Here is a 24,013-nt window from a genome sequence, read left to right on the forward strand (position 1 = left end):
ACACCTTCACCGAAACCTACTTGGGGAGGGGCGGGACTGCTTATGTGGGCTTACCGCTGGAGTCCATCACAGAGAAAAGACAGGCAGGAACCTGGAGGCAGGAGCTGGTGCAGACGCCATGGAGGAGCATTGCTTCCTGGCTTGTTCCTCATGGCTTGTCCAGCCTGCTTTCTTACACAACCACGACCACCTGTTCACAGCGGGCTGGGCTTCCCGCATACGTCATCAATCAAGAAAAACACCCACAGGCTTGTGCACAGGCTAAATCTGATGGGAGATATTTTCAATTGAGGTTCCCTCTCCCCAGATGACTCTAGTTTGTGCAAAGTTGACAGAAAAGAATAGTAACCACCAGCGCGATGAGACGATGGAATGTAGGAACCCCATCAGCCAAACACAGGGTCCCTTTCTAGCTCGGCCACACACAGGGAGTCTGAGCAAGTCAGCTAGATGCTTCACACAGCGTCCTCTCCCTCAAACTAACGTACCAACCCTCTCTTTTCTCTCCTCTCTCCTCTCTTCTGCCTCTCTTCTCTTCCCTCTTCTTCTTTGCCTCCCTTCTGCAGTCTTCCAAATTAGGGTGAAATCTCTCCTGTTCATACTTCACCACTCACATGTGACCCTCAAGCAGGAAGCTATGGATGCCCAGAGGCATTCCTGTCATTTCCGCGCTCCATGCTTCAACTAGCACATGCCCAAAGAACTGAGAAGACATCCTTAGTCTTCGAAACTGTCACAAGTTCAGAAATGGCTGAGGTGTGTCCAGCCACCATGCAGACATTCTGACAAGACGCAAATATTATTTAGTTAAATGGGTATTAATTCAGGCACTACTGTTACTGGTTGAATCCCCCCACCACACACACACACACACACACACAAAGCTCCTGTTTGGGGCACTCATCCCCAAGGTTGTGCTGGAAGCACTTGTGCCCAGGTAATAGCAAGTGTTTTAGGGGCGGCCATGGGACCTGCATGGCTGTGGATAGGAGCTGGCAGAAGTAGACCACTAGGAATCATGGCTCCTCGTCCCCATCACACTCTCTGCTTCCAGGCCAGCACTGGTGTGACTGTCTCCGTCACATGCTTCTTCTGTGGAAAACTAAGCTGCCCCAACCATGAAGGACTGAAACCCCTGAGATCACCAAAGCAAACCTCTGTTCCCTTCAGTTATTTCTGTCAGACCATCCGGTCGCAACAATAAGCACGTGACCAGCATGGGTGTGACGTTTATTGCATTAAAGACCCTATGGAAATATGTTAGCACTTAGACAGGACTGGTATATAACACAGCAGGGTTAAATCGTTGTTCTTAATAAATATTTAAAGTGGTTTGTCCAGTTGAAAATTACAGAGTGAAAGATGAACTAAAGATCAGGACACACATGGAAGAAGTCAAATGAATCACATGGAGCACACATCTATCAACACGCCGAGGAGGATGCAGATCCAGCACTGACGTTATTAGCAGGGAGTTGACAAAAAGAAACATCTTCATCGAGCTATCCAGGTGGTGGGCTCAGCAGTGGAGACCCCTCTGTCACTTTCCAAACATCTTAGAGTCATCTTCTACATTTTCTAAATCTGCATATTCCTTAATGAGATCCCAAAGAATCCTTAAAATGCACAAGACATAAATGCAATGGATTAGGAAAAATAGACATTAAGGAGAAAAGCAAAAGTCCCAGTAAATATCCATTTTAGGACAAATCTACCCGAACAGATGAGACCGAAATCAACAAGCTTTCCTTTTGGTTGTTTCGACACACGAGCCTTGGCCTTGAATGCCGTGGGGCTTCTCTAGGACCAGAGGGGTACCCCCTACAGCATCTTCTGGGCTAATGATACTGTGTGGACGACCCACCTTCTAGCCCATCCCTTAGCCAGAGTGGGGTCCATGCAACTGTGACTGCTCTTTGCTGACTTCTGGCACCAGATAAGGAGCTAGGAGAGTGGTCCAGGCTCTCTGCACATTCCTCTACCACGTGAGAGGGAAAGTATAGTCCCTGATTCCTGCCCTTCCCTAGGACTACAGCCTGTCGGGACCTCATGCTAGTATGAGGAGGTGCCTGAAAAAGGCCGTCTTTCTACATCAGGCAAAAAAAAAATAAATAAATAAATAATAAATGAGCCTCAGAGAGAAAAAGGGCTGTTTGTCCTTTGCCTTGTAACACAGACCTGATGCCTAGAAACAGCCACTGTGGGGCTCCATGAAAAAACACACATGCACAGAAAGTTAGGGAAGCAGGACACTGCTGGGCCCAGGCCATGGTGCATGTATGGAGGCCAGAGGACAACTTGTAGGGGTCACAGCCCTCTTCTGCCATGTGGGGGTCAAGGATCAACTCAGCCTTAGGGATAAGTACATTTACCAGCTGAGCCCCCTCACTGGCCCCCATTTACTTTTTAAATTGAGAGTTTAGATGTATACAGGATTTCATTATGTTTTTAATAACATTAAAAGCCCTGTAATCTGAGCAAAGAATGCCACCCAAAGCTACATGCTACCCCCATACCATATGTCTGGCCCTTACCCCTGAGAATTTACCCAATCCTTTAGCTTCTTCTAGTGGAATTATTTGCATATGGTTAGAGAAAATGTACATGCTGGTTTCTAGATCTTCAACTGATCACATGAGACAAGGCACGAGCATTTAAAGCAAGCTTTCGTGAGGGCTGTCAAAGTCCCGTCTCCTTTCACGTGAACAATTTCTCGAGCACTCGAGCCCTTACCAGCACAGTATCTGGCAGAGGGCTGGGGAGATCGCTCAGTGGGCAAAGAACAGTCACCAAATGTAAGGACCGGAGTTCATATCCCCAGAACCCATGTAAATGCCAGCGAGGCATGAAGGCATCCTGCTGCGAATCCCAACACTAAGAAGGTGGAGACAGACCCTTGGGGCAAGCTGCCTAGAGACTAATCCTGTCAGTGACCTCTGGGTTCACACGAGAGACTCCACCTTAACAAATAGGGTGGAGTAAACGAGAGAGAATCCCCACGGTAACCTGGAGCCTCGTTCTCCACGTGTGCCCACAGATATGTAAAGGCACATCACACACACACACACACACACACACACATTTCAGAACACAGTATCAATGCTTACTGCCTCTCCTCTTCGCCGATCGTACTCTTTTTTATGAGCTGCTTGACTTGGTTTTCGATAACCTGCAGAGATATGAAAAACCTCCAGTCATCTAGAATACCATGAAGTTGGTCGTGCAAAATGACAATAAGATAGAATCAGAACTGGTGGTTCTGCCAGTTACAGGACATTAACCACGCCCTGCACAGCTCAGAGGCGCACACAGCCAGGCTGTGCAGAACTATGATGTAAGTGGCAACTGTCCATGTGTGTTTGGAGTGTTCCACTCCTTGCTGGCTGTAGTGTTCCTTGTTCTGACGGCAAGGTGTGTGGATAAACTAGAGAGAGACGCAGTTATGATCGTCATCACAATGTAGTGTGTCTTCACTAATGCACTTGCTTACAAGAGTCCAGCTCTAGGCTGAAGTCTGCACAGCCAGACACAGCAAACACAGTAGACGGCTATTCCATAAGAAGAAAGGAGACATTTTTGAGTGACTTATGACACAGGCAAGCAGACACGTCAGGAAATTTTTCTACAGATAAACACCAGTTTGCATATTAAAAAGACATCTTACTTTTATTTTCTTCTTTAAGATTCTGTTGGTTGTTTCCGATTTTAAAGCTTCATTCTGAAAGCAAATGGTTTTAAAAGCAATTTTAAAAGAAATGGGTAAGGCTTTATTTATGAAATTAAAGAAGCATTATGAGACAGGCTTGGCTGTAAATTTAAGCATGCTCAGTACCACATCACTTTTGAAAGAGACATTTACTCTGGTCAGGCAAGAAGGTAGGCTAACTGCAGATCTTCATCTCTCCCTGTGCGCCTCCAATTCTAATCCCCCCCATCTCATCCTCATCTCTGTAACAGACCGCTTGCTGCAGCCTCCATGCCCCCTCACCTCTAGCTGCTCACACAGACCTTCCCCTCCTAATTCCCCTCTCTCCAGCCCCGCCCTACTCTAGCAGCATTCCCTGGGAAGCTATACGCTTTCTTCTCTTCTCTGTAACAGTCCCCTGCTTCAGCCTCCCATCCCTCTCTGCCCCCATCTCCAGCACATCACACAGATCTTCTCCAGCTCTCCTCCCCATTTACCCTGGGAATCTGCCTGTCAGAGAAGCAAGCGACTTCTGAAAAATGTGAGAAACGATGGAAATCGCTGGCTGCCTGGACAGTCACCCTAAGTTCCTCTGCAACATCGGGGGCATCAATCTTTGGCCTACAAGCCTAGTATATTCGACAGACTTTTCTGTGAGGTGGGATATTCTGAAGGGCTGTCCCTCCTTCTCGTGACAATGTTTAGCACTCACTTTCTTTTGTGTCCTGCTTGTCCAGTTAGGAAAGCATACAATCAACAGTCAAGGCAAGGGCATTTTCTTGTCCAGTTGCTTACTTTTGCCACTAGGTAAGTAAACTCCATGTGGCGTTTCTTAGATGCCCATGTCCTTTTCTGAAGTAGATTGGTGCTGCCAGGAGCAGACATGTCTTATTGTCATAAAAAAGAACCCATGTTATTAAAACATCTTAAATGCCATATTCTGTAGTTCTCTGAAGTGTTTGAAGATGACCTGTCTATCTAAAATATGAATTTGTTTGACCTTGAAAACATACCTAATGTGACTATAAATTAAATTACAATAGATGACTAATTACTAACCTTTTATTTCCTCATTATCTAAAACAGTTGTTAATAATAATTTTCAAGGACTAGAAATTTGTATTGAATTGTTAAATGAGTTGTATAGGTATAATACCTTGAACAAGAGTAGAAATATATGTACAGTATGTTCTAACAAAATTAATCTCAAATTTGTATCAATATACAAATTTGTATATAATATGCAAGAGTTTAATCCAATGTAAATCATTTAAAACTAGTAGCTGCTTTTTAAAAGTAAATTTAATAATCTAGCTTTTTATCTTTTATCTATATCCACCATTTTCTTTTCAGAGTAGATTCAATAATCTGCCCTTGTATCCTATCATATCTATATCCCCCTTTTTTCTCTTCAAAAAAAGAAACTTGAATCTAATTTCCTTGGTTTAGTTTTTTTCTGATCACTACCAATTATAACTTGTAACCATCCCCCCTAAACAATAACAAATATCCATAATTCGTTGAGAAACCAAAAACTACCCACCCCACCTCTTGAGAATGTACACATTGTACTCTTAAATTTACTTCCTTCTGTATGGAGGTTACAGTATCTTTAGAGTATCCAAAAAAAATTGAGTTGTCAGGTCCTGGGAGAGGTGGCTATATCATTTTTTTGTTCAATCTATGGGAAATGGGAAAGTACAGGGCTTGTCTCAAGTCCTGGCTAGAGCAGTCTGCTAGACTGGATCATCTCTGCTAACCACTTTGAAATTATTCTGAACAGTCTGGAGTCCAAAGTGATCACTGAGTGGTGCATTCAGCTAAATGACATCACGTGAACCAAGCGGAATCACAGTTGTGCTGCCCCATCTTCGTTTTGGAGACTTTGGAGATTACTCTATGTGGAAAAACTAAGCATTGTTCATGTCAAAATGGAAAGTTTGTATTGATAGATATGAATAAAGAAAGGTACCACAGAGACAAAATTAGGTATGGGGAGTAGTAGAATTTTTGAATGCAGAGTTTTGATAACCTTAGTCTCTAGATTCTTACCTTTGTTCTGTCCCACACCAGGTGGCTCTCATGATATGAGACAGAAACTCTGAATTTTGAATTTTTCTTTAAACAACATACTAAGATTTAAAGAAGGAGAGCCACAGTTCAACTCCAAAGCTAGCTTTGATTTGTAAGTGAGTTGGGACTACAATTATATTGAGAAGTAAGGAGATATGTATGTTTAGGTAGTAAGATTTTACCCTACAGAGACTACTGGTATCATTAGTTATAATTTTCTTTGCTTTAGATTTTTCTGGATAGCTATCTTTTCTTTTTTAGGCATATAGATTTCCAAGGTCTTTTGACTTCTCAAAGATGGGTATTTTCTGTTTTCTTGAAAAGATAAGAACATAAACCTGCCATAACTTTTGTGAGATTTTCTTACAGTCTGTAGAATTGCCACCTCAGTGAAGGAGCTGTCATTTCTCTTATCAAGATGTTTCTTCTTTTCAAACTGAATCTTGATTAATTTTGATGGCATCCATAACTTTTGTTCTTCTGTGGAAACAAGAGTGAAACAACTTCCCCAATGTACCACATCTCCAGGTTTCCATTCTGAGGTCAACACATCCTTGAAATACACTGACTGATTTAGTTTAAAAGTTTTCTCCTTTGCCCAACGGCTCTCTCCAGTTGTTGTTCCTTTCTCATAACCATAAGAAAATTCAAGGATAATAAAGCATTAGGCAATCGATTTGGGGGGTATATTTACCATCCTTTTTATTTATTTAACGTATTTTTTATAGTTTGATCTTTCCTTAACTTACTGACCTGTAGGATTGTTTAGTATACCTATAATATGCTTCATATTATAAGATGAAAAAAAAAACACTGTTTCATTTTCTTAGTGACATATGCTGGGGCATTATCTGTTTTTATTTGTGCAGGTATAACAATGATGGCCATAACTTCTAGCAAATGTGTGATTACTGAATCATCCGTTTCTGAATTCAAAGCAGCTGCCCATTTAAAACCTGAATAGGTGTCAATGGTGTGATGTACATATTTTAATTTTCCTAATTCTAGAAAATATGTAACACATTCACCTGCCAGATTTCATTCATTTGAGTACCCTTTGGGTTACATCCTGTAGGTAGCGGTATTTGGTTGTATAAAGAGCCAGTAGGACATATTCTTATAATTTCCTTGCTTTGTTGTCATGTGATTAAAAAGTCCTTTTTTAAACTGCTGCTATTGACATGATGCTTTTTATGAAATTCTGCACATTCCCAATTAATAATCGATCAATTTCTGCATTATCTTTGTGCTAGAGGACCTGTCAGACCAATATGAGATTGGATGTGTGCTATGTACATGGGATGATGTCTACTCCTGATTATATCTTGTACTTGAATAAATAATAAAGTCAATTTTGTATCATCTGGTATAAATTAGTGTTTTCTGTATGCAAAACAACTCTTTCTTCATATTGTGAATCAGTAACTATATTAATAGGTTCTCTAAAATCCCTTAGCACCATAAGAATTAGCATATATTTATGACTTTTAGACAGAATCATAATGGCTTTCTTCTACTTTACTTCAATTTTCTGTTTTGTAACCTTCCTTTCTTGATTTATTTGCATTAGTATAGAATGTAGGGGTTCCAGTTATTGGTGTGTCCCATACAATGTGAGGAAGGAACCAATTAGTTCTCTGATAAGTCAAGTTCTCTCACTTTTTGGGATAGCTATTGCTAATCACTCCCCCAAAAACTTACCACAAGCTCTTTGCCAACATTTACTTTCTTCCCATAATCTGTTAAGTTCATCATTAGTGAATGGTACTACAATTTCTGCAGGATCTATTCCTGCAAATTGACAAAGTCTCAATTTTCCTTTTATAATTAAAACAGAGACCTTTTCCACATACGTTTTTAATGTTTTTACTTGGTTTATGTGGTTGAAAGTTCCATTCTAAGATAATATCTTCTCTCTTCATTAAAATTTCTGTAGAGGATTGTTAAGAGGGTAATATGATCAGAATGACTGCATTTGTATTCACATGATCTACATGTGCCTTCTATAATTTCTCTCCAATCAAAGTAAATTCTCTCTCAACTTCAGCTGGTATCTCCCTGGGATTATTTAAGTCCTTGTCACAATCTGAGGTTTTGTTTAAATTCATAGGTTCATCAGCTTTTATCCAAATAGTGGGCCATAGATTGAAAATGTCTCCTAGCACTCTGTAAAAATAATTAAGAGTCTGCAATTTATCTCTCCTAATTTTGATTTCTTGTGGTCTAAATTTCTGTAAACCTATTTTATAACCTAAGTAGTTTATAGAATCTCCTCTTTGTGTTTTTTTTAGGAGCAATTTGTAGTCCATACAAGGCAAAACTTTCTTTACTTCTTCAAACATTCTTTCTAAAGTCTCTACATTTGAATCAGATAGCAAAATGCTGTCCATGTAAAAGTAAACTACAGATTTAGGAAATTGCTTACATATAATTTCCAAAGGCTGACTTACAAAATATTGGCACAGGATGGAACTAGTTAATATTACCCATGGAAGAATGTTCTATTGATATCCTTTAACAGGCTGAAAATTAGTATAAGTAGGCACTATGAAGGCAGATTTATCTCTGTCTTTTTCTTAAAGATATAGTGAAGAAACAATCTTTTAAATCAGTAACTATAAGATGCCCTCCTTTAGGTAATAGAGAAGACAAAGGAATTCTAGATTGTAGGGAGCCCATTGACTATATCACCTTATTAAAAGCTCTTAGGTCTGTTACCAATCTCTATTTTCCAGATTTCTTTTTAGCAACAAACACAGGAGAATTCCAAAGGGTGGATGATTCTCAATATGCTGAGCATCTAGCTGCTCCTGTATCAACTGTTCTAATGCCTACAGTTCCTCTATCTTTAAAGGCCATTTCTTAAATATAGATTTGTCTGTCAACCATTTTAAAAGTAAGGCCATTGGTACCTCTGAGAGTTTGCCAGTTGTTGTTCTATGTTTTTGTACAGCCTGAATGGTCAGTGACTGTTTTTACAGTACCTAATAATATCATTCCCAGAAATATGAGTTGGTTTATGGTACATTTCTGAGAATGTAGAAATGTTAGTCTGAGTATTCCATTGTTGTAACAGATCACACCCCCTATATTCACTGCTATATTAGCCACATATGGCCTCAGCCTTTCTCTCTTTCCTTTGGCCCTATGCATTCAACCTATCTCTTGCTTTGCTTTTCCTGAGATAGAGTTCCAGTTCCTCAGAATTGAAAATTTGCCTTCTAAAGAGGCCAATTTGCTTGACAAATTTTGTTTCTTTTTCTTAGGAATTGAAGGTTGGTGACAAACCTGTGTCAAGCAAGTCCAATAGCCCCAGTGAACTTAAGCATGTTGCACTGATGGTTTATTTTTCATTGTACTTAAAACAGTGTGTTATTAAGCATGGAGTTGTCTGCCATAGAATTCAACCATAAGTTTACATGCACTGAGAAACTGAATAATTCTTGCAACCCATCTAATTGTGGTGTTTGCTTTTCGGTGGTGTCTACAAACCAGTCCAGAGCATAGCCCAGGTGTGCTTGCATCCATAAACAACACACACAACAGCATCAGTAACTGATTGTTAGAGTGACTTGATCTTCCGGGTAGCTACACTGAGTAGCTATGGGAACAGTGTTCAGTTAATAACCTGCATTCCCACCCATGGTTTAGAGCAACACTACCCTTCTATATATTTTGCAAGTCTTGTTCTGCATTGTAAACAAAAAGCACAGCACTGCTAAAATACATGGAACTAGCCACAAGAGACCCTACTAGGTCACATTTCACTCAAGTTCCATGCAAGCACTCACAGGGCTCCAGAGACTCGTGTCTCCTTTGTTTTCGTTTTAGTTAGGCCTTCACTGTTCTCTGTAGTCACTACACCTTTGGAAGTGAAAGCATATTTAGGACTAAGCTTCACTAGATTTTACCCTGAATCAAATTGTTTTGCGGGTATGGTTAAACAAAAACAAACAAACAAACAAACAAAAGGAATTTTTTTTTTTTGATTTTTCGAGACAGGGTTTCTCTGTAGCTTTTTTTTTTTTTTTTTTTTTTTTTTTTTTTTTTTTTTTTTTTTTTTTTTTTTTTTTTTGGTTCCTGTCCTGGAACTAGCTCTTCTAGACCAGGCTGGCCTCGAACTCACAGAGATCCACCTGCCTCTGCCTCCCGAGTGCTGGGATTAAAGGCGTGCGCCACCACCGCCCGGCTAATGGAAATCTTTATATGAATAATAATTTGCATACCTCTATGCTTTTAATCCCATTCTCGGTGATATCCAACACTCTTGAATGCACCATCGTCTCTTTAATGTGTTTCTCAAGTGCTTTAATCTCATCCCATTTTTCAAGGATTTCGCATCTCCTCTTCTCAACCTTCTCAATCAGAGTGAGTTGGTCCTCATCATTTTTGCTTCTTTCAAAAGATTCTGGAGATAGTTTTGAAAGCAGTTACTCTGTTTTATATCTCAACACTTGTTAAGAGTGCTGGGTGTATGATGCCATATGTTACATATACTAGTAGTATAACTACATATGTATATATGTATTAGCTATATCATATAACTCAAGCATATTAATAAAAATTAACTGTTCTGAATAAATAGGATATTCCTCTCAATGTGGTTGCATACATTGTGGGTGCCTTGTCTTGCAGACTCCAGGCTAAGTGGAAAGAAGCAGCTGTGAATGATGACCAGAACCTCCACCAGGTTTTTTCTCACAGTGCTCACTTCTGAGAAACCACATGAAAGGATGGAGCGGGGGGGGGGTGCACAGCGCCCTGGGGAGACCCCTGTGAACACCATGCAGTTTGGTTCAGGTTTAAGGAGAATCTGCTGAAGACTCAGGAACTAGAGGCTGAAGTGGGAGTAGGAATTAGGTAGGTGTATGGTGAGGGAGGAAAGGGAGGTGGATCAAGACACCCAGAGAAGATACCAGAAAGGCAGCTGGCAGCCCTGGAAGGCACTCACCTGATTTCTCCTTAGCAGACTGCAGCAACAGGCTCTCCGCCTCCAGTTCACTTCTCAGTCTAAAAATCGATAGGGAAGCAGTTACACAACAGCAAGCTCTGCTTGGGCCTTATTGCAACTGATCATTTTATAACACAAGTCGTGTGTGTGTGTGTGTGTGCGCACACGCACATGTGCATGCATGTGTGCCTGCTGGTGAGTGTGTATGTGTATGCATATATGTGTGCATTAGTGCATGTCTGTGTGTGTGTCTTTGTATGTGTGTGCACACGCATGCATGTGTGCCTGCCAGTGAGTTTGCATGTATGTGTGCATTAGTACATGTGTGTGTGCGTGCGTGCATGAATGTGGATACACTTGTGTATGACAGTGTGGATGTGCCTGTAACACACATACCTGTGGAGGCCTGTTGATGTCAGGCATCATCCTTGATCCTCTATACCACTAAAACAGGATCTCTCACTTGAACCAAAGCTAAGTATTCCACTTGTCTAGCTAGCCCACTACACCAGGGGATCCTCTGTCTCCACCTCCACATGTGTTTCCAGGGCAACCACCATACCTAACGTGAATTTCTATGGGTGCTAGGGATCTGGATTGACTCCCTCCTGGTCTACTCCCCAGCCCCAGTCAGTGTAATTCCCCTGAGTATGGCAGATAGGCTCGGAGCCCAAGGTAGACACATTTGGTATGGCATTCTGAAGTAGGTCCTGCCTCACCCCCACTTCCTCTCTGTATCTGACACCAAGTCTAACATGGTCTACAATGTTTCACTCCTCCTATTGTCCTTGCAGCGTGTGTTGCCTTCTTCTCTGGGATTCATAAATAGCAAACTTCCTTTGTTTTAGGACTTGCCCGGGTCCCCCCTCATTGTCTGATGTGATCACACCTGGACCTGACACCTCCAGTCAGGGCCTCTAAGAGTGTGACTATCTTCATGGAAGAAAGTGGACACAGGTCACACTACAAATGTTTAAAAGTCATATGTGAGGGACACATGGCTACAGGGGAATCTTATACATTAGGCCAAAACCTGAAGTATAACCTGCAAGACACAATGTGACATCCACAGCCAGTCCTCCATGTCCCTGGGGAGGGCAGGAGCTATGGCAGCCACACTGTGTAAGAACTTTAGACCAAACTACAGTGAGAGACAATAGCTCTCTCTCTCTCTCTGTAACACTGACAGAAAATTCAATGTTTTGCTTCTGAGGACTATTTTGTTGGGTTGGTTCAGAATAGCTACCATCTATAGTCTTTTATATGTACATTCTTAAAAATGACACACTCTGCCCAATGGTGACATCACTCTATACAACTGCTCAGAGAGTATCTTAGGGTTTCTATTGCTATGAAGAGACACCATCATGACCATAGCAACTCCTACAAAGGAAAATATTTAATTGGGGTGGCTTACAGTTTCAAAGGTTTTGGCCATTATCATCATGGTGAGACTTGGCAGCATGCAGGCAGACATGGTGCTGGAGAGGGAGCCGAGTATCCTACATCTTGATTTGCAGGCAAGAGGAAGTGGTCTGTCTCACTGGGCGTAGTTTGAGCACGTATGAGACCTCAAAGCCCGCCTCCACAGTGACACATTTCCTGCAACAAGGCCACACCTACTCCAACAAGGCCACACCTCCTAACAGTGCCACTCCCTTTGGGGGCCATTTTCTTTCAAACCACCACAGAGAAATTTCAGGGTTTTCTAAATTAAGAAAATCAGAAGGCTCTTTCTGGCCCAGCCATTTTCAGTCCAATCAAGGAGACCTTCAGAGACCTCCAAGAGGCTTGCCATGAGGTCCAGCACCATAGTCAGACATGCAATTGTTTGTGGGAAAGTCTAGGTTAACAGGGCAACGTTGGTACAGGTAGCACATGGTGCATGGCAATGCAGAAAAATGCAGATACTGCGCATCACAGTTTCAAGGTCTTGCTAAGTATCAGTGGAAACTTCACCAGCACCATGCAGCTGGTTCCTTACTTGTCATTGCGCTCCAGGGCTGCCAGGGCAGCCTGCTCGAGCTTCCTCAGCTGCTCCTTGGCTTGTTCAATGTCTGTGCTGTGCACAGGGCTCTTCTCCAATCCCTTAACTTCGGCCAGGAGCCGCTGCCAGGAGCAAGGCACACAAAGAATAGGGTGGTCAGGGAGAGCAGAAGGCACTCTGGGCTCCTGCTCATGTGTGGCCCAGATGTCCTAAATGAGTGCATTGGGAGAGCTGGAGGAAGAAGCAAAATAATACCAAAGTTCCAAGTAGAATAATCTTCACAATAGTTTAAGATTTTATCTTTCTAAGAATTCTTAAGAATGGCAGGGGCATTCATGGTTTCTTTGTGGAACTGGGTTGGGGAAAGACAAAGAAGAAAGGGCTGGGTACATCGTTATCAACTATTTAAAAAATGTGATAGACAATCTGAATCTCCTATCTTTATGTGAACATAAACAAGGTGGGGCTCATGCTGGGTGACAAAGGCCTTTGCCTCGTTAGGTTCTGGGCTTCAGAATGGAAAGAGAGCCCCAGAAGCTTGCCAGTTCCCTCACTTGGGTGTCTGATTGAGATGTGGGCATGAATTTTTCTTTTCTGCCACACCTCAGAGTAAGGCCTGTGACTGTAGTTGCTGCTCAGTCCTGATTTTACTTAAAATGCTGATTTGATTGATTGATTGAACATTTATGTGTATGGGGGTTTTGCCTGCATGTATATTGTTTCACGACATGCATGCCTAGTGCTTGTGGAGGTCAGAACAAGGTGTCAGATCTCCTGGAACTGAAGTCACAATGGTTGTGTACTACCCTGTGGGTGCTGTGAACTGAACCTGACTCCTCTGCAAGAGCAGCCAGTGCTCCAAACTGTGGAGCTACCCCTCCAGGCCCTCAAAACCTATTATTACATAGCATTGAAAGTCTCAGAATATAGAATGTAATATCCATGTGTGTTTTATTAAGATGTAATTTAGAACTGACTCTGTATGCTAGAGGGTATATGTGTGTATGTATATGCATATATGTACACATATGCTTAATTAAGTGTACACACATATACATATGTGTATATATAAAGAAATATATAAAGAAATTACATATATATGTAAAGAAATATATATATATATAAAGAAATTGCATTTTCTACTTCACAAAATAGTTTACTAATCTCAAAGTGCCAGGTTCTTGGAGCTTTTGGGCTGTCTGTCTGACATTCCCTTAGGACATTTTTCACTAGAACAGGGCATGTTGATCTACTGACCCACTGACCCTACAGAGACTACTGGGAAAAGCTGTCATCAGTTACACGAGGAGACAGAGTTCTGTGTCGTGGCTCTGGGTAACAACAGGATGCTGTTTCCTGGGAATCACTGCTGTACCATTTATGCCCCTCCCTAGTCGCGCTGGCTGTGGTGAGGGGATGACCCCGTGCTGTGTCAATGTACAGGACAACCCTTGGCCCACAATACTTTAGCTTCATATGAAGATCACCCTCTTAAAAATGAAAACACCAGCTATTTTGCATGACAGAGGAACAAACAACCTGGGGCTTCCCAGGTTGAGAGTGTCCTCCTGCTCCTAAGTATGAAGCCATGAACATAAAGGCTCACTCTGGGCCCTCCCTGGTGGTTGCTACCTTATACTGTGCTGTGGGCTGCGAGTCCAGAAGAGCCGCCATGTAGAGTTCGTATTCATCCTGTGGGGGAAAAAAAAGTCACCAGATGGACCGGCATTTGTATGGGGGCGGAATGTGTGGGTGTGTATATACATGTGCATAGGCACCCATGTGTGTGTGGGTGTGTATATACATGTGCATAGGAACCCATGTGTGCACACAAGATGTCAGAGCTGACATCAGGCTTCTTCTTCTATCACTGCCTCCCCTGTGCTTGCTCACAGATTGGCTAGACTTGCTGGCCAGCAAGTCTGGGATCTTCCTCTTTCTGCCTTGCCCCAGCACTGGGATTCAGATGTGTGTATCATAACACTCAGGTTTTATGTAGGTACAGGGTATTGAAACCCAGATCCTGCAAGCACTTTCTCCACTGAGTTATGACCCAGCCCCAAGTATTATTTTTTGCATGCATAAATCCCACAGGTATTAAATATTTCAGTTAAAACCACTTCAAGCATAAACTCTAAAAATTGTGCAACGTGTTTAAACACACACACATACAAATTTATAACAATGAATTGTCATTGAATCCTATATTGACTACAAGCTACTAGTTCAAGATGCTGTTGGAAAGCATCCTGACACACATCCAAGCATGCTATCCCCTGCCATGTGTCAATCTGAGAGCTGCAGAAGGGGAGGTGGCAAGAGCCCCGGGAGATAAGCGGCACACTGCCATCATTAGCCACCCCTTGTCCTCAGGGAAATCAGAGCACAGCACGGGCCTTGTGATGGTGGGGATGAGATCGTCCCCACAGGCTCATGTATTTGAACACATGGGCCTGAGTTGGTGGTACTTTGAGGAATGTAATGGAGCCTTTAGTTGGTGATGCCTCAGGGGAAGAGGGAGCCACTGAAGGCAGGCTTTAAGCACTTATATTCTGGCTCTAGTTTCTGTTATTTCTCTCCGCTTCCAGTGCATGGATAACAATGTGATGGACCAGCTTCTGCCGCCATGTGTTTCCTGTCTGTTGCTGTGACTTCTCACTACCACGATAGGTTCTAGGCCCCTGAAACCCAAGCTTAAAATGAAGACGTTCTTCCCTATCTTGTTCGTAGTCTGGGCATTTTAGCACAGCGGCAGATAGTTAACACAGGCTTTATGCAACTCGACTTCAACCTGGATCCCACAGAGCTACTTTCAGGGCAAAAATCACAAGGTCTAAGAGCCTCGTTCTGAAAGTGCGTTTGCCATGCTGTTCTGAGCTCATGGTTGGGAAGCTGTGGTGGGCAATCACAGGCCTGAGCAACAAGTTAATCAGTGCTTGCTTCTCATGACTCCCATGACGGACAGGACAGGACGCAGATCCTCTGACTGATGACTTCCTCTGTGGAACTGCAATTGCTGTGAGGCCCGAGACCTCTCAGGAATGCAGCTTCTCCTGCATAGCTCTCAACCACGACGAGGAAAATGCCCCTTGTTACCTTAATCTCTTTCAGGAGGTCCCCGAAGATCAAAGAGCTGTTGCAAATATCCTCAAAGATTTCCCCAAAGACCTGCAGCCGGTTGAACTGCTGAGGATTGCAAGTGCATATCTTCTCGAGCTCCTGGAAGGAAGACGCATAGTCAGTCCCTAAAGGCGGTGGGGTCCCCGTGTTCTTCTCAGAACAGTTTGTCCTTCTGAGGGTATGGTTGGAAAAGGCGATCCAGATGCTGGACTCTGAGAGCGGGTGACAAATCAGGGAGCCTCTGATATCCTTCCTTCCACAGTTGCTTAAGCCTGGCCACTCGTGTGTGTTCACGCCTGCTCATTTTCTCTCTCCACCCCTGCCTCCTGCACTCCCAAGTTCATCCTCTACCTCCTCCCCCGTCCCTTCCCTTTCTCACAGAATTCTCCTTCCTAATCCTAGGCTCTGGCTCTCTGACACTTAGATGGCTCTTCTCTCCCCTCCTGCCTTGAATCCTTGCTCACACTGTGCTGCCTTGGTCAATACGGTTCCCTCTCAGCCCACAGTCACTTCACACATCACAGCCCCCACCAGCACGCCCCCATCATTCCTAACCCAATAGCATCTGTATCAACTCTTTTGCCCAGGCTCTTCCCACCCATCTTCTACAAGAGGTTAGTACCTTGGATACAATGTTTCCAAAGCTGTCCCCACCCATCACTGAATATTGCTGATCATGAAATTTACCTCCAGCTTACTTTTGTCAAATGTCACCTTCCTCCCCATCACCTTAATTCTTATTGACCATCCTGGGTATTAGGTGCATCAGCCACTTTGTTGCATTCTGCCTGAACAAGTAACTGGAGTACCTCGGGTTGAGTCTGGGCCCATGAGGGTCTCTAAACTTTAGCCCCATGTTGAGCGCATGAGCCCCAATCCCCTTACCTCCTTCAGTTTGTTCTCGTGGTTCACAGCCACTTTGCTCCCCGTGAAATCATTCTTCCGGAGATCTTCCTTTGCCAACACTTCTTTCTGGAAGCTCAGGAACTTGTTGTATCTGTCAGCTTTTGTTACACCAGCTAGGTAGGAGCTGACATAGCGATACACATCCCTGCCTGGGAGAGACTTGTAGCACTGGCGACTGGATGGCACCTCTGGGTATTTGAGCACTTTCATCTCAGGCAGCCTGAGCTCCTCCTTCCTGTGTCTTTCACGCGAGAACACGTGTCTTTCCCTTACTTCGTCGTCCTCCTCGTCCTCTGGAAACTTCTTCAAGGCGACGCCCTCTTTGTAAGCATGGGAAGTGATCCCACGTGGGTTCAAATACCGGAACAGCTGCGTGCCGTGGCTGTCATCGGGATGCAGGGCTGTATTGATGGTGAAGTAAGCCCATGCATCTCTCATCTTTGCTAGCTGTTTGTCTCTGGACACAGAGGGTGGGAAGACCCTGGTTTCCTCCCTTGGTCGGTTTCCATTGCGCCAGTGCTGGGTGATAGTCTGGGGTGGCTTATAAAGTTTGTTGGGGTTCAGGTGTCCAGAGGTGTAGACATAAACGTCATCCCTGTGATCCTCCTGGAGTCGGGTGAGGAGCTCCCTCAGGTTGCACAGAGTCTTAACACCACGTGTCTCACAGTGCTTCCACTTCAGGTAAACTGCTCGGGAGAGAAAGCACAACCGTGAGCCCCTTCTGCAGCCACTGGGAAGGTCTTCAGAGAGGACAAGATCAGTCCTTGTAAGTCAAACACACCTGTGGCCACCTCACGTGTAGCTGAGGATAAAGAACACGTGGGTGAGCCGCAGGGGCTCTTATCAGAATAAAACTCACAACCCTCCAAGGGCAACCTGCTGGATAGTCTTGTCAATGTGACACAGTAAAATCACCCATGAAGGGAATCTCAAGAAGGGAGGGTCCGGATCAGGTTGGCCATGAGGTCTTATTTGTCCCAGGTTGTCTTTATGACCTTAACTGATGTGGGAAGAACCAACCCACTACAGGCAGCACCAATCCCTATGCTCAGTGCCCCAGATGGTGCAGGTGTAGAGAAAGCTCAAAGGACAAGAAAGACATTTGCGTTCTTTCTCCTCTGCTCTTGACTGTGGTGCAAAGTGACTAGCTGTTTGAAGTTCCTGACCCCTTGATTTCAGTGGTGTAATGGACTGGTGCCTGGAATCGTAAGCCTGACAAGCCTTTTAGCTCCTAAACTTGTTTTTGTTGGGTATTTTTAATCAACGAAATGATGAAGTGCTTTGACATGACACAGTGTTGCTTATGAGTATAAGCAAAACTACTCTGAGAAGGCAATTTTCACATGAGGTTCTAATTTTCCTTGGCAAGGATGAAAGGGTCACCTCTAAATGTGATTCATAATGCATGCCAAGGAATAGACAGGGGTTGGTTATTTGTTTGGTTCTTTCTCCACTCTAATTACCAAAGTGGTGTTTCTCAACCTGTGAGTTGTGACCCCTAAAAATCAAATGGCCTTTTCACAGGGGTGCCTAAGACTGTCTGAAAACACAGATGGTTATATTACAGTTCATACTGTAGCAAAATTACAGTTATAAAGTATTCTATTTTTGGGGTTTTTTGTTGTTGTTGTTGTTTTCGAGACAAGGTTTCTCTGTAGCTTTTGGAACTAGCTCTTGTAAACCAGGCTGGCCTCAAACTCACAGAGATCCACCTGCCTCTGCCTCCCAAGTGCTGGGATTAAAGGCATGCACCACCACCGCCCAGCTACAGTTATAAAGTAGCAAGGAAGATCATTTTATGGTTGAGGGTCCCCACAGCATGCGGAACTATATTAAAGAGTCATGGCATTAGAAAGGTTGAGAACCGCTGCTCTAGGGACTATCAAGGTCCATGCACCCAGCCTAATGTCTGACCTGCCCTTCAGTTCTTCCTCTCCTGTGCCCTTGTTGACAAGTTCTGCTCCTTATGCTTCCGGTGGAAGGCCTCTGGGAACCTGATCTAAGACACCATGTTCTGGGGAGCCCTGGACGCCACACAGTCCTAACTATGTGGATACAGACCTTATCACTCTGAACTAGTGCGTTCTTCCTCTGAAAATGAGGCTAGTTGTCTCTCATAGTACAGCTCATATACAGTCCGCCAACAGTCCCTTCTCTTGTTCAACGTCCCCTTACAAATTCACAAGTAGAGGTGTATACAGATCTGTAAGGCGTCATTTTCCACCACAAGGGCAGAGTCCACAGATGTCTCCAAAACCAAGGCATTGATTTCGGGGAAGGTCCTGGAGGATAAAAAATCAAACATCACCCCTTCAGTAAAGTTGGGGCCTCTCTTGTCCCCAAGCTGTAGAGATCCAAGCTCCAGGTGGTGGGTCAGGCCTGCCTTAGACTTGAGGGGACTCACTCTAAGCAGGCCAGGATATACCAAGAGCCATCTCTTGTCATAGCTGGGAGTCCTCAGGATGAGCCCATCTGTGAGTAGCTGCATCGCCATCACAAGGAGGGTTGCTGGGATGCTTATGAGATCCTTCCAGGTTCAGCCTGTCAGGGGCAGAGCTGGTTGCTAAGCACAGCTCTCCACCAAATGTTAGACTGTTCTTACTGCCGGCCTGACTACCTGAGCAAAGGGAGGCAGGAAGATTGAGAACTCTCAGGACCTTTGTTAGGTGCAGTTCCATGTATGTGCCCAGTGCTAGTCTAAAAGCATCGCCTAAAAATTCAGGGTACATCCTGGGAAGAACAGAAGGCCAGCAGTGATCCAGCTGTCTCATAATAACAGGAGTGTGTCAGACAAGCCCAGAACTCCAAGCTCCAAGTCCTGTGTTCTGGCCTCACTCACTCACAGGTCTGGGACCCAGAGCTGGAAGCCTAGGGAATTTCACTCCCAGACATTGGCAGAATCTACTTGTGTACACACACACACACACACACACACACACACACACACACACACACACCAGTGGTCCAGGTAGCTCTCCCTTCTGGAGATCAATCATTTTTGACTCAGAAACCCTGCATCTCTGACTGGCTAATGGCTTCCCACCCTTTGCTTCTAGTCAATGGGCTCCCAGATGCTACATTGTCTTGGGACCTTAGGACATGGGACCATCACCAAAGCTCCTCCCTCTTCAGACCTGGGAGTGATGCCTGGAGTCACACCAGGTACTTAAGAAGCTCTGGCCACCTCAGAATTCTGTCTATTTGGGAATGTGGTCAAACCCATATCCCAGCCACCCTAGCACAGCCCAGTGTGGAAGTGAGCCATGCTCCTTCCTGCATGAATGGTAACAGCTGAATATTGAAACAACACATCTGAGAGGGAAATTTTTAAGGTTTTACTCAGTACTACAAAGACATGCCCTTGACTGGCAAAATATTGTGACCTTCAAAACTGATAGTCCTGAATTTCCTCCAAAGTATAAACACAAAAATTAGGAAAGAAAAACAACCCCAACTGTGGGAAATGGGAGTGGGAGGTTCCCAATGCTTTTGTTAGTTTATGTCCAGGAAAGACTCAAACCCACCAAAGCCACCAGAGAGTTCTTTCTGCTTAGAACAACCTTCCTAATGCTATGACCCTTGAATACAGTTCCTCAGGTTGTGGTGACTCCCAACCATAAAATCATTTTTGCTGCTACTCCATAACTAAATATCCGACATGCAGGCTGTCTTAGGTGACTTCTGTAGAAAGGTCATTCACCCCCAAAGGGGTCTTGACCCACAGTCGAGAACTGCTCACTTAGCTTGTGTTTCCCCTGACTTGCAGCGATAGTCGACAAATCCAAGTGCCGTTCTTTCTGTCAGGATCTTACACTGTCTACCACATGTTCTGTTTCCTGTGCAAAGTCACCAGCCTCCTGACTAAAGAACCTAGCAGTCTGCACCTCCCACCATCTCTACCCAACTCCTGAAGACTCGAATGTTTGAATTGCTCCTCGGGAAGTGCAGACCCCACACAAATGATCTGAAAACAAGCTGGCTTTGGGGGAAAACAAGAGGACTTTTTGAACGTTCTTTAATGCGGACAACACAGTGTTGGGTTGTTAGACACGGCGTCAGCTCAGTTAAATACTGTCTATATCTTTATTATTGTTTCTTTTTCTTTTTTTTCTTGCCAAGATGCAAATAATAGGCTTTACTGTGAAGATTACATTAATTTAGACCATTTTACTCAATCTAACCAGCTCCTGATTTTATTTCCATTCTCACGAGCAGCGTTTGGACGAGCTCTGTGGACTAAGAGGAGAAAGCACTTGAAACACTGTGAACTCAGAACTGTGTTCTGTGGTCACTGAGGGTGGACTGTGAGTGGGTGAGTGTAATGGACACTTACATCAACACAAAAACAAAATGGAGGTCCTTCTGCTCCCTGTCCTGACATGGAGTGTGGTGACAGCAACATGCTGGGATCAGGTGATCCACACCAATCAGGAGCAGAGCCCCCAAAGGTCTGCAAAGACAAGAAAAGCCTCAGCAGGTTCATACAAACCCAGGCTCCAAAAGGTTCAGCAGACACTGGCCTCCAATGTACCTCAGCACACAAGAACCATTCACATACTCTAGCAACAAGAGATCCTGTGAGGCCCTGACTTTTCAGACTCCATTTTATAACAGGGGTTTCATCTTAAGCCGTCTAGTGACCGGGAACCGACCTCAGTTCCAGGAACGTGCTGTGGTAGCAGAATTTAAATGATACCCTAGAAATAGCCAATTAAGGAGCAGGGTCGTAGAACTTATGGAGTCCCAGATGTTTTCTGCAGACATCCTCATCTTTTCAGACCTCCTGACAGCAAAATTTGTGGTCATTTGTTAACAGTCTGCACCCAAAATTTGACCAATGGTTGCAGAAATCATCTTACTCTGTGCCCCCTTCAACCAATCCCAAGACCCCAAAACATGTGTCCATCCACCCCGATTGTGGCAGTTCTCCTTAAAAAGCTCTCCTTTCCCTGGGCACGGGGTCTCACTCTCTCCTCACCCACTGTGTTGGTGTGCTGGAAGAGTGTGGTCCAGACTTGAGTTTGTTAAACAAAGACCCTTATGCACTTTGCTTTGGTACTGGCTCCATGGATTCATTTGGGATTCAGTGACACGGACACAACAGTTCTTTGGGTGACCACGTTTCACCAGGTTTCTTGCTGATAGCCCGGCTCTGTAGGTAGTGAACGTCCCACACCACGCTGACCTGACTAACCACACCTGTGGCTGCGCCTGTGCCTCTGACACCTTCAAGGAACACCTGTAGTGGAGCTAGCAGCCACTCACTGTCCTTCCCACCAGTAGGTGTGGACGTGGGGGTCTGCTGGGCACTGGGCCTTCAGACTGGTAACCCTCCTTGGTGCCACCACCTCTACGAACTGTCCACAAGTGAACTCTGCCTCTGGATATCGGTGTCATCATATAGAGCGAAACTATTAGGTTCTTAGGTTTATTTCATGGGAATTGTTCCCCTCTTTTATTATGTGTTCAAGGAATTTAACCTTCGGAAAAGACATCTGACTGCCTGTTTCTCTGTGACCTGCTGTGTTCCAAGACAGCAGTGTGGTATAGAAAGTTGCTCTGAGCTCAACTTTAAAGAAAGCAAACACTGAACTAGTGAGTCCCTCCATCCATTTCCCTCCAGGGCACTGTACATACTAACACACACATGTACACCTTCACACACATCCCACAACACAACATGTACACCTTCACATGCATCCCACAACACAACATGTACACCTTCACATGCATCCCACAACATAACATGTACACCTTCACACGCATCCCACAACACAACACAGACACTGTGAGATGGTTACTTTTGATTTTAACCTTGACACAGCCTAGACTCCCTGCAGGAACCCTCAAGAGAAATTGTCTAGATGAGGTTCCCCCTGGCTGTGCCCTGAGGGGTTTTCTTAAATGGGTTAATTGAGGTGGAGAGACCCACCCTGTTTCCTGGGCTGGACTCTAGACTGAATGAAATCACGTGTCCTTTGCTCCTGGTTGTGGAGAGAAAAGACCAGCTTCTTCAAGCTTCTGAAGGGGCAATGTGCCTCTGGGTCCAAGCAAAGCATCGTGATCCAGGAGCTGATCTTCGGCCATCAGAAGGATCCCTACTTTCAAACCCACTTCTGAGAAACAGGCTTTCCCAGGCAATCAAACATCACCTAAGCCAAGTAAACACACAAAAACAGAGACAGACAACTTACAGTCAGGTTCCAGATCCTTAGCCATCGCCCCTCTAGTCACCAGTTGGGAGTCAAGGCTGCAGTTGCCATGGGAACAATCAACATTCTTAGCCCCTCCTCCACAACATAGCTGTGGGGCCTGGCCTCAGGGTGGCAGGAGAACCAGTATGTCCCATGGCTCCTCTGCTAGGCCTGCCAGTATTGCCAGGGAGCACAGGAAGGATGCTCACTGGCTTAACTTTTCAAAACAAAACATTCCTTTGGATTTGACAGCAACTAAGCAGACTTATTATGGAGCCTGGGGACAAAAGGTGACTCTTCCCTGTGGTGTCCCAAATGAATGTGCTCCTGCTAAGGTCCTTGGTTTAACCCAGAGCGCAGTGGACACTAAGGCAACCCTGGGCTGTGGTGTTACTGTATCTGTGATACCACCACCAATGGAGATTCAAGACTTCTGTTGACTTACTCAAGGCTGTCCAGGGAGGAAAGAACTCCGATTTACACACCTCCACCAAACTCTATCGCCTCTTTTTTTTTTATCTCCAGCCAGAAAGAATTCTTCCAAGTCATAACAGCCATGCTACCCCTTGGGTGACAAAATCAGAACATCAAGGGTTGGATACCTGTCAGGCCTTAAGAAGACAGAAAACCCTAACTCTCTCCTACTGTTTAAAATAGTCTATCAAAGTGATTGAAGAAGTATATTCAGTTATTATCTGTGCGACCTGTCAAAACAAAACTAGATTTTTCTGGAAGCAAATCCCTGGTTTACCCGTGTTGTTCTATGTTCTTCCTCTGTGTGATGCTGGGGACCCTCTGAAGGCTGAGGGACGGGAGGACCAGACACACCTGGGCAGTCCCAGGGAGGAGCTTCCTTAGCAGCAATATCTACACCTGCACTGTGGAAAGCCAGGAGAGCAGAGGTGCTGCTGCTGGACCCCAGCCCCACCGTGACCTTGACCTATGACCTCAGCAGTGAATCCTGACCCAGAGCCAGGACTGTGGAAAAGTGGCTGTGAGGTGCTTCTCAGTTGTCAAGATCTGGTGTGCAAGGGAACAACTTACCTCAGAGACAAATGTCCTACCATGGCACAACAGTCATCAACCACACACCCCTA

At 44.4% G+C, this 24,013-nt stretch overlaps 1 protein-coding gene across 2 annotated transcripts; it reads right to left on the reverse strand.

The window, feature by feature from the left end:
- Positions 1 to 1,234: 1,234 nt before the first annotated feature.
- Positions 1,235 to 22,941, reverse strand: CUNH6orf118 (chromosome unknown C6orf118 homolog). 2 transcript variants are annotated; one of them, XM_050135637.1, is made up of 10 exons: positions 22,917 to 22,941; positions 16,702 to 17,408; positions 15,793 to 15,915; positions 14,329 to 14,388; positions 12,694 to 12,818; positions 10,710 to 10,768; positions 9,985 to 10,166; positions 3,665 to 3,718; positions 3,108 to 3,169; positions 1,235 to 1,616 (listed from the first exon to the last, which is right to left on the reverse strand). In XM_050135637.1, exons 1-10 carry the CDS (start codon positions 22,939 to 22,941, stop codon positions 1,541 to 1,543), a joined length of 1,473 nt encoding a protein of 490 aa, XP_049991594.1. In that variant the 3' UTR covers positions 1,235 to 1,540. The 2 variants fall into 2 exon arrangements, with proteins under 2 accessions (XP_049991594.1, XP_049991595.1); XM_050135638.1 differs by lacking the exon at positions 22,917 to 22,941 and adding an exon at positions 18,784 to 18,996.
- Positions 22,942 to 24,013: the final 1,072 nt, after the last annotated feature.

Source organism: Alexandromys fortis, unplaced genomic scaffold (genome assembly GCF_014885135.2).
Source record: "Alexandromys fortis isolate MF-2015 unplaced genomic scaffold, M_Fortis_MF-2015_v1.1 scaffold_23, whole genome shotgun sequence".
NCBI lineage: Eukaryota > Metazoa > Chordata > Mammalia > Rodentia > Cricetidae > Alexandromys > Alexandromys fortis.